At 27.8% G+C, this 12,110-nt stretch overlaps 1 protein-coding gene across 1 annotated transcript; it reads right to left on the bottom strand.

Annotated features, from left to right (window-relative positions):
* Positions 1–5,180: 5,180 nt before the first annotated feature.
* LOC105247902 (ero1-like protein) lies at positions 5,181–10,159 on the bottom strand. The gene is made up of 8 exons (XM_011252360.3): positions 9,654–10,159; positions 9,105–9,308; positions 8,272–8,429; positions 8,023–8,208; positions 7,853–7,899; positions 6,577–6,925; positions 6,220–6,513; positions 5,181–5,536 (listed from the first exon to the last, which is right to left on the bottom strand). The coding sequence occupies exons 1-8, from the start codon at positions 9,777–9,779 to the stop codon at positions 5,485–5,487; spliced, it is 1,416 nt and encodes a 471-aa protein (XP_011250662.1). The 5' UTR covers positions 9,780–10,159; the 3' UTR covers positions 5,181–5,484.
* Between the last annotated feature and the right edge of the window lie 1,951 nt (positions 10,160–12,110).

Genomic DNA, 12,110 nt, shown 5'->3' with positions numbered 1-12,110 from the left:
TTTTATATACATTCGACAATAGAAATTCTTCTTTTTTATTATTGTTTATTTTTGTCGCTTGCTCAATTGTATATTTAAATTCTTTTAAAAAAAATTTTTTTAGGAAAAATTAAACATCAAATATATTTTTAATAAACGATATTCTTTATTATATATAATTCTATTTTATGTACAATTCTATGTTAAAATAATAATTACTTGTAAATATAACGCAGTAAAAATATATTGCAAATATGTTGCAATTAAAAAGATATTTTATAATTCTATTATACTTTATTATATTTTTATTTTCTGTTTTAAATAACTAAATCGAATATACTTAAAATTAGTATATTAAATCGCTTTTGTTTTAATATTATAAGTCGTTTATCCCTCATTATAAGTCATTAGTTGCGGAGAATGTTAATATTAATATTTATCAAATTATTTATTTTTTAATATAACCGTTTTCCTCCTTTACTTATAAAATTTCCCGAATATGTAAAATCTATAAATGTTTACAATCTTACAATGGTGTAATTTTCAGTGGTTTACAGCAAGTTCACATATTAATTTACTGATATTTAAATGGGCTTTGGCCTTGGTCAAATTCCATTAATCGTCGAATCTCGAAGAACATAATGCATTCTTATTGGTAAAATTAAGAGAAAATATCTGCAAACAAAACTCCGACGTCTGTAACAATTACAATTAATATTATAATTAATATTATAATTAATATTAAAATATTCGATAACAATTTACAATAATAAAAAGTAAACGTGATTTTTGTTTATAACTTTTTAATAAACAGTGATCGCCAACTAAAACTTTCACAATATTACTTAGTGATGATCTTGATGATAACATATGATAACTTGATGATAACTTTGTGATAACATATATTATTGAACTCGAGAAGTGGTCCGTATAATAAATAATTATCAATTTTTTTCTATCTCTTATAGTTTCTAAAATATTCCTCTCGAAAGAAAAAAACCGATTTTTTTTAAGGGGTGCTTTACCCCCTAGACACCCATATGGGCATAAAAAGATATGTGTCCCTCATTTTTGTCTAGAAAACGACATATTAAAAGCTCATCAAAATCAGTGAGGAACACTTCCGTGCCTATACAAGACCTTCGTGATCGCATAGCACCTAAACGACGCGTCAGAGAACATGGATTGTTTGACAAAAAATGATCCTTTTTACAAGACCTATCTCCCTCACAGTTTGTTGCAGAAGTCCTGAATCACCCTGTATAAAGTTGCGATTATTAATAAAAGATCAAAAATATAATAATTATCATTTTAATTTCTATCATTTTAATTTCTGATATGAGATTTAAAATATTAAACTGATTGGAATCAATATGATAAATTTAGAAATTATTCATTTATCTGCCTATTTGAGGCATAAAGCAAGAATTTAATTCTAAATCAATTATATTATTTTATCTCAAGTTTTTTAAGTTAAATTTACTTTTATTATTTACTTTATTATTAATTTAATTAAATTGAAGTAGTCCTTCGTTATGTGAGATATAACTACATTATAACTACAGGTAGCAAGCACACATCATTTTGACGTTTTAAATTGGTCATTCACTATTCTGTACATCACGAGTTGATATTTTTATGACGTAAAAGTGACGGTCTAATGTCACACATTCTTGACGTTATGACATGTCCGCATTTTGACGTCATAAAATGTATCATATTTTGACGTCTTTTTCTTAACATAATAATGTATTTAATAGCGTTGTCGAATAAAGCAGATTAATCGATTCGAGAGTATCATTGAATTACAACCATTCTATCTGAAACGCGATCGCCTTCCTCGACGCTCCGCGCGGATAGGCTCATTGGATCGTCAGGATTCGAGAAAAGGGGGGAAGTAAATTTGTGCGATCATTGCGATTGTACTAATATGTATTTATTATGTCTAATGAATGTATGTGTATGCGTGTGTGAATGTCAGTGTATCTGAGTGTATGAAAACTATAATATATAAGAAAATAGAAAACGGCAAACACGGCGCGTACAGGCGATACCTAGCAGGTGCACGGAAAACGCGTAACTGGTCTTCGCGATACGGTTAGCGCATGTGAACTCTAACAGCACATGATATCATTCGAATATTCTATACTCATACTGTAAATATACGTTACAGATGTAATATACTGAGAATAATCCCATAACATCTCTTGTTGTATATTATTTTTCATATATTCTTTTATTTTTTCTTATTTTTCATATATTTTTCATATATTCTCAGAATATATGAAAAATAATATATAACAAGAGATGTTATGGGATTTTTCTCAGTATATTACATCTGTATAACGTATATTTATAGTATAAGTATAAAATATTCGAATAATATATCATGTGTTGTTAGGGAAAGGCATGTTATGTCGATATTCGAACGTGTCGAAGTGTATTTTTTGTGTGTATTATTATTGCTTTTTTTCTTTGATGCTGATTAGTTTATGCGCTGCAACTTGCTTTATTTGTGTTATTTGCGGCTGTCAGATCAACTATCAATTTTAACAGTTTTTGTAAAATAAAAATAATATCATTAAAAATGTATAATAAAAAAGAATAAATGAATGAATTGCGAGCTTTGTGTTGTTCTAGTCTAATATGTATAAAGTCAGCAACACACGGTGTTATTTTATTGGACGGGATTCGATAGCCTCAATTGACCAATTCAAAATAGGCCTCTTTGATTGGTTAATCGTTGCTGGTTACCCTAGACACAAGTTGATATGATTGGCAGTGGGCAATCGGGTTCGTGGGCAAACGGGACCCTCCCTATTTTATTTACTGGATTACCAATCTCCGTAAAATTAGCCAGTCAACATTAACTTTTTTATTGACGAATCGATTGTTGATTATTGTTGCTTAATTACAGTGTCTGTTGGTTAATATCTTTTTTGAGAATACAAAAATAAAATTTTGTGTGAAGTTAGTCGGAGAAATATAGATTCTTTATCATTTTCGTTTAAAAACCAGTTAAATCGATGCGCAATAGTTTGTTGGTGACGAATAAATTAATTAAAACGTTTGTTGATTATTTGCCTTAAAAAATGAAAATAAACTAATTGCATTTCGATGGAGGGATGGAGTCGTTTGATACGGTGTGAAGTTGGCTTAGGGTCTCCGAAGATATGTCTTTACGTTACGATTTCTGTGCGTTGACTGAAGTTTAAGTTTATGTACGGAGTTAAATTTACAATATATACTTAACGTAACGTAATACAATACGGAACACCTTGTGCGGAGGCCCTTAAGCGGCGTCTACAATGAGATTTTAAGGCGTAAGACTTAAGAGATTGACCAATCACGGTCCAGTATGAACAGAATATGTAATTTGCAATTATATATTTTCTCTTCGAAACTATGCGTTTTCTTTATACCAATTGATTCCTCTCATTATTTTATTTTAAAAGTATTAAGGTAAGGTAATCGAAACATGAATATTTTACAAGATATTTTATGGTTTATGTAAAACTAAAAAATTACTTCAAATCTTATAACTCGCAAAGTACTGAATAAAAACTAACTTAGTTATAGTGTTTTGGAAAGCTCTCGAGATGAGCTGCAAGAATATGCAATAAAAAGTAGGCGGTTCCATTAAAAAAATTGAAGGTGACCTTCAACTATTCAAGGTCAAGTTAATGACACCATCTTATCTCCCTTGAAACTATATAACTTTTGTCTGCAACATTTTTGCTGATAATACTTCGTTGTAGAATTATTGAGTTGCATTTTTTAAAATGGGACCCTGTATATACATATACATATGCAGAGTATGTCTAAACCTGTCAGAGATTTTAAGAGCGTGTTCTAAGAATCAAAATAAGAAAAAAATTCTTATAGACATGGATCCAAAAATGCTTTCTCTCCAAATTATGGTTCTCTAAAGTTGGTGGAAAAAATTGCAAAATGTATAACTCGGAAAGAAAGCATTTTTGGACCTCTGTTTACAAGAACTTTTTTTCTTATCTTGATCTCTATAATACATCCTTAAAAATGTCTGACGCAAATTTAAGAACATCCTATATATATAATTCTTATTAAACAGATTTGACATATGAAATTATATTCCAATAATGCAAATAAACATGCAAATTAACATGCATAATTAAAAATTTAAGTACAGTTTTCTTTAATTACTGCAAGTGACACGTCGAAGATTGTATTTTTTAAATATTTATTTAAATATTTATATACTTATACAAATATTTGTTTTTATGATAACTAAACTATGAGTAAAAATGAACTATAAACTATACATAAAATTTTATCATATTGATCATTATAATCAGATATCATTATAAAAATATATATTGCGAACAACTTCAGAACCCAACTTCAGAAAGTATAATATACATAAAAATTTAAGTTATACAAATGGTTGCTTTAGATAAAATATTTATCACAGACGGAGTCAAAAATTACAATATAAATATAGGAAGAAAATATCAATTTAAATAACAAATCTCTTACTATATATATCTTATAATTATACTTTTTCGTACACATTTGTATTGTTTTTTGTGTGTGTGTAATCATTTGCATCAATAATTTTTTCCCTTAATTAAGTAGTTTAATTAAGTAGCTCAATTTTTTTGTTCTTTTCTTTTTATATTATTATTCTACTCATTAACATAAGAAGAATACACTTGGTTTGAATAAGTAAACACTGGTGCAATTGGTCTTGACCACAGATGTGTATGGTCTTGACATACATTCGAGAAATAAGTTAGAAAGTAAGTTTTCCAACTCATTCACTTTTTTAATACTTTATTTTTGTGAAGGTACTTACACTCAAATATATACATACATATCTTTACATTATTTTTCAAAAGGAATTCTACTTTCAATTGATAGATTTGATATATGAATTTACCATCTAGAATACAACTTGAAGACAGAGAAGGAAAATATATTAAAAAGTAGTAAATGTATATATTTGAAAGATGTAAATAATACTTCACCAAAAATAAAATGAAGTAAATGAGTTAGAATCTCATTTTTCAACTTTCTTTCGTATATATTTATATATGCGTATGCATATATGCATAGCTTTAATAGAATTGGAAGAAATATTTACAAATCTAATTAGAGTTAACATTTAAACTTGCGTTTATGCACTTTCAAAATTATATTAATTATAAATAAATAATTACATAATTGAATAAATGATTCCAATAGAATATGAAATTCTTCATCTTGTTCTTCAAAAAGGATATTTGCACTAAAACTCGGTATAAAATTCCAATCGATTCTATTATTGAGTTATTAGTTGAGTTGTTATTCAAATATATACCATCAAAAATACTTATACTAATACAAATACGCATTCAATTAGATTAGCATAACAAAATCCGTTAACAAATACGGAAATAAAAAAACAAGGTAGAAAATCTGAGTGATGTCTTTATGTGATGTTTCTTAGTAGTATTGAAGACTTTAATTATAAGTTGATACTGTATGTTATCTAATCATTCCACGAAATCTGTCCAATTCAAAAATACTTTCTGACAACCTGTAAAAATTGGGAATATTACTAATGATTGAAGTTTATTTTTCATAACAGGATATCTACTCAAATCTTTAAAAAATTTCTTGATTTTTCAAGTATTTTTGTTGAAACTTCCAAATAAAATATTTTTTGAAGGCAGCAAAGCTTTTTGAAGAAAGTTCCTTTAATCGTATGTTTTCTGATACTTTTACTTATATGTATAAAGGAAAAACAAAACTACTTAAAATTTAAGTGCTAGATTTGTAAATGTACTAAAAAATAATGAATAGCTTCTGTAAAATGATATTTTGCATTTGCATAATGCATTCATTTCCTTATCATTAAAAATTATAATAAAGAATATGAACTGCATGTTTAATATATTGTTAAAACTGAATAAACAGAAATAAATATATATAAATAATAAATTAAATTATAAATATTTATAATTTATATTATATACTTATAATTTATATTTTATATTTAAATTATATTATAAATTTAAATAATTCAAACATATAATTCACTTGTCGGCGAATTGTTGACTATTTATAATATAAGCAGAATTATTAAGATTTTTTTTAGAAATTCTTTAAATTCCAATAAGAATCCTTTGATTTATCTAGGTTTAAAAAAAATTTCTAATTGCAGATTTTTCTTTTATAGAGTAGATATCCTATATAATAAATATTAAGAATGAAAGCTACCTTCCAAAAGCATTTACCAAAGCAACAATTTCACTTCTTTCTAAGAAAAATGATTTTCGATTCAGATTATTAAGTGTTGGTTTCCATCTATCAAATTTTCCTGAGAATAATATCTTCAACGCAGTGCCCAGGCCATGAATTTGCAATTTACCCCATAGCTTACATTTATCACATCCCACACAATCCATAATACGTGAAATATTTCTAAAATGTTGTCTAAATTCTTCTTTCAACAATTGTGCTTCCGTTCCACCAGTAAACATTACAGTTTCATTGAAATGTTCCGGAAATGATCTGCAATGAATCATTTTATATGTATATTGTGATAAATAAAATATTTTTGTATAGAATACTTACTTGATGACATTCAGTATATCATCCATTGCCAATCTTGTATCTTCATCTTCTATTTCATTACCTGTATAATATTCTTCTCTTTCTAAATAAGGTACGGCTTTAGCTAGAGCTCTTAATTCAAGTAAATAAATAAAATACAAATTCTTTAGCCAGTTTGGACCTTCACCACCTGTTGTTTCAGAAGAAAATCTTCTTTGTAACTCTTCCAAATTAGGACCCCACTGATTATCAGAGGATACTTGCAAACTATCTTGAGGGACTAACAAATATTTTGAACACAAATGTATATTAATGCTAGCATGCAAGCCAGATATAACTCGGTAAAAAACTCGCTTCTCTAAACACATTCCTGTAATATAATATATAAAATATAATATATATAAATACATACATATATATACAAAAAAAATTGTTAATTGCAAATTACATATTTTTTCTTCGAAACAATTATGTGTTTTCTTTATACCAATTGATTCCTCTCATTATTTTATACATAAAAGTATTAAGATAAGATAATCATAAAATGAATATTTTACTGGATATTTGATGATTTATGTAAAATTAAGAGATTATGTCAAGCCTCATAACTCAAAAACTCAATGAAAAAATGTTTTATTGTTTTGAAAAGCTCTCGAGGTAAGCTACAAGAGCTTTTTTTGGGAAGAGATTGACCTGACACCCTATATATATATATATATATATATATATATATATATATATATATATATATATATATATTTAAAAAATGAATATGCAAAGTTTAATATGCATAATTGTTTAATTTTTTAACGTCTTTTCAGATTAATTGAAATTCTATTTTACATAAATAATGTAAATAATATTATAAATCATGTACATAAAATTTATAAAGAAGTTTTTTAATAATAAGTATATAATAATCAGTTTTATAAATTTTGTAAGTTTTGTAATTTATAAAAGTTTTTTTATAATAAAATTATAATAATAATAACAATATATGGAAAATATACAGATATTGTGAAAAAACATATTTAACTATTTCATATTGTTTGAAATAATTTGAATCCATCGTATTTTTAATTTAATTAGTTTCTCTATCGAGAGCGCTCAATACGAGAGCGATAAAAACAATATGCTTTTGTTATGGTTGTTATGTACATATCTTTTAAGTGAGATATATGATAATAAAAAACATTCAATTTAATTTGAGAAAAAATATTTGTATGAATTCAATTTCAAGAAACACATATATTCATATAAAGTTAAAAAAAACTGAAAGTGGTAGAGACAAACTTACCATTTATCTTAGAAGATTGTATAAAAATGTGAGGTGAGTTTTCAGGTCTGCAAACAATAATTTATTACTACATTAAATAAATATTAAATTACTGAATTTATATTACTAAATTAAATTAAATATTAGGATAAAATATATAAATAATATTTGATATAATTATTGTTATATACCTAAAACAATTTTCCTTGTAAATACTTCGCCATATTCTGTGTGCACTGAATCCTTTATATCCTGTATATCTTTCAGGATTAAGTAAAAGATCTACGTATTCCCCTTGACTAGTTTCTTTTACACAAAAATTATCTTGTGCATCATCATGTCGTTGCCATCGTTCAAATTCTTTGTAATTTTCTGTACTATAATAAAATTTATATCTTATCTTGAACATTTACTCAATATTAAGTATATTTTTTAATTACCTAATTGTTGTGTTTAAGAAACCAAGTTCCATATTATGATCTCTCGAGCTATGTCTGCAATCAGTCATTTGTGCATCGGATCTATACTTATCTTCTGGACTTTCATTAAAATGAATATCTCTTAGAATTTCTCCTTTTAAACCTTCCGGAATTTCGTTCTACAATAGTGTAAAAAATAAAAATTATGATTATTATTTAAATTCACATTTTATATATATATATATATATATATATATATATATATATATATACACATACAGGATGGTCCATTTTAATCCATCCAGTCGAATATCTCGAAAACCAAGCCCAAAAGACAAAAATGTTTCAGACAAAAGTTGTTTGGTTTCGAGGGGGCCATAAGATGGTACCATTGGTTTGACCTTGAAGAATCATTTGAAGGTCACATGAAGGTCACCTCAATTTTTTTAAATGGCACCCCCTATTTTTTATTACATATTCTTGTAGCTTATTTCGAGAGCTTTCCAAAATGCTATAATAAAATATTTTTTCATTGTGTACTTTTCAAGTTATGAGGCTTGAAATTATTTCTTAATTTTACATAAACCGTAATATATCTAGTAAAATATTCATTTTTCGATTATCTTGCCTTAATACTTTTATGTACAAAATAATGAGAGAAATCAATTGGTGTAAAAGAAAACACATAGTTGTTTTAAAGAAAAAATATGTAATTGCAAATTACATATTTTTTCTTATGGTCCCATCGAAACCAAACAACTTTTGTCGGAAACATTTTTCTCTCCCAGGCTTGGTTTTCGAGATATTCGACTGGATGGATTAAAATGGGCCACCCTGTATAAAATAGAACTTACATCTTGACAGGGTAATACATGACAATCACGAATAGCACATTTGCTATCATCTGCCCAGAATGGACAAATTTGGTTCAAGTTTACTTTGTAAAACCTAAAATAATCTCTGCCTAGAAGACTTTGAATTCTTGGATATATTCTCATATTATTAAAATAATCCACAGTATCTACATTACAAGTACAGTCGTCTATAGATCCTTTCAACTGAAATTTGAATTGTAATTTAAAATATATATAAATAGTAAATATAATGCAAAAGTATAACTTTTAATTACATCAAAATATCTCGATATCATATTATCTTAATAATATAACATAACACAATATAATATAATATAATATAATACTTAATAAGCTATTAACTTAATATTATAAATTTTTAAAGAAATTATTTTTATAAATTAGAAAAACAAAAAATGAAAAATATATAATTACAAAAAGAGGAAGAGATTATAATTCCAAATATGATAGATGCATGAAAGTAAGACACTTCAAATTATAAAATATTATTTTTAGGTAATGACACAAGATGATATTAACATTCAATACCTTGCAGAAACATTGATCATCCTTCCTGGAATTAGTTCTAAAGTAATTTGCACCTACTTGCAGGTGAAAAAGTAAAATTGTTAGGAATAGCCAATAGAATATTCTCTCACTGTACCCAAGATTCATCTTAACACACTAAAGCTGATGCGACTAAATTGTCGCACCATTAATCAAGACGTGATATAAAGTATATCTTAAAATGTTATATAGAAGAAGGAACTCGGTTACTTTCGAATCACATCAATCACACCTACTGCATGGGACATACAAATCTAATAGATCTGATGGTATAAAACAATATTGTACGTTTTGCCATATTATTCTTATTCGAAAATAAATCTTGATTGAATAATGACAAGCATGAAAACTATAATACACACGCGAAAAAAAACAATAATACACGTAATTTCTACACAGAGAATTTTCAGGGTCTCTCACAACGTATAGTGAAGTAATTAACCGTTATGACATGCTGTTACATACGTATAATATAGATGTCTGATATACATGTAAAATATAGAATACGTGGAATACGTGGGATACGTTGATTTGCACGAGATACGTATCAGCAGAGGGAAGCCTGAGAGGGACCAGGCCGCTGTTTTTCCTGTAACGTTTTCTCTAAGTCGTATACTAGCGGCGCATACATCCATTTTACGCCACCTGGAACTATCTGGACACATCCACTTTACCATGCCATGATAAAATAGTCGATTAGATTATACAGGGTGTTTCAGATCACTCGTACCATCCATTTAAAAACTAGAGAAGTGGTTATTTCAGAAAAGTAAAAACATTTTCTTTATAAATCGGGTGCGTTCTATCGAATGGTGATATTTTCAACTTCTGGTTCCGGCCGGAAATAGACGATTTAAACCGGAAATGCATTTTTTTAAATGGAATCCCCTATTTTTCATTGCATATTCGTGTAGCTTACTTTGAGAGCTTTCTAAAACACTATAATAAATTATTTTTCCATGAAGTACTTTTCGAGTTATAAAGCTTGAAATTATTTCTTAATTTTACATAAACCGTAAAATATCTAATAAAATATTCATTTTTTGATTATCTTACCTTAATACTTTTATGTACAAAATAATGAGAGGAATCAATTGGTGTAAAGAAAACATACAGTTGTTCTTAAGAAAAAATATGGAATTGTTAATTGCAAATTACATATTTTTCTCCTCATCTCCTCGCCCCTCCATGACGAACCGGCGCGAGAAGATGTGGAGAAGTGCTCCCCACTTCTCCGGCATTGAAAAGAGAAAGAAACTCATCTTACATCTTTTGTCTTTCTTTTCGTATGCTTAACGCTTATACAATGGATGCTCGATCTATATTTACTATGTCTATGAACGCACCCGATTTATAAAGAAAATGTTTTTACTCTTTTGAAATAACCATTTCTCTAGTTTTTAAATGGGTGGTATGGGTGATCTGAAACACCCTGTATAGACAACAAAGGGTGCTTTCCATTTAGCGACACAAATCGACACAAGTGTCATTCTATCTTCGTTTATTGTTATTCATTGAAAAAAGATAGAATGACGCTTGTGTAGAGAACCTCTAGGAGAGAGAATGGACAACTGATCATGTGACATGTGATCAAGCTTTTTCATGATTGGCTGGCAGAAAATGTATCAATTTTAGCTATTGCGACGCCAATGCAAAATATGATGACACACAAATAGGACACACATGACACACATATATTAACCTATTTGTGTGCATCATATTTTGCATTGGCGTCGCAATAGCTAAAATTGATACATTTTCTGCCAGCCAATCATGAAAAAGCTTGATCAGTTGTCCATTCTCTTTCCTAGAGGTTCTCTACGCTTGTGTCGACTTGTGTCGCTAAATGGAAAGCACCCAAATAAATCATTTCACAAGCGACGACGTCGCCACCTATCGGCCGCCTATCGGAATCAAGGCTAACGGCTAATGGCGCGAACATTTAAATACAATATATCAGCTCTATTGTTTAAAACTATCTATATCAAGAACATAATAAACTTTTCCTATTAACTATTTGGTAGAATAATTGCTCCTCGATTTCTTTATCGAAATATTCAATCGATCCATTTGTGCTATTAATATTTTATAATATATTAGCAAAAAACCAATCATTTTCTTGGAAAAACATATTTCCCATAGTCTATCGCAAATATATCTAACATAAAACGATTGCTCCCTAATTGCTTCGCATTGCTCTATCGTTATTTTAATAATTATTGTATTTTTTTTATCGAAAATTGACGAAAAAATCATTTTACAAATGATGACGTCACCATGCACCTATTGGCCACCTATTGGAATAAATGGCTCAACGGCCAATGGCGCGAATATTCAAACAGCATATAAGCTCTATTGTTTAAAACTATATGCACGCTCACGCATGCTCAATTATGATATTTTATGTGTATCACAGAATATTAATAACGCGCATATAGG

Source organism: Camponotus floridanus, unplaced genomic scaffold (assembly GCF_003227725.1).
Source record: "Camponotus floridanus strain SB8 unplaced genomic scaffold, Cflo_v7.5 scaffold187, whole genome shotgun sequence".
NCBI lineage: Eukaryota > Metazoa > Arthropoda > Insecta > Hymenoptera > Formicidae > Camponotus > Camponotus floridanus.
Note: the sequence above shows the minus strand (reverse complement) of the source record. Positions and strands in the feature narration are given on the sequence as shown.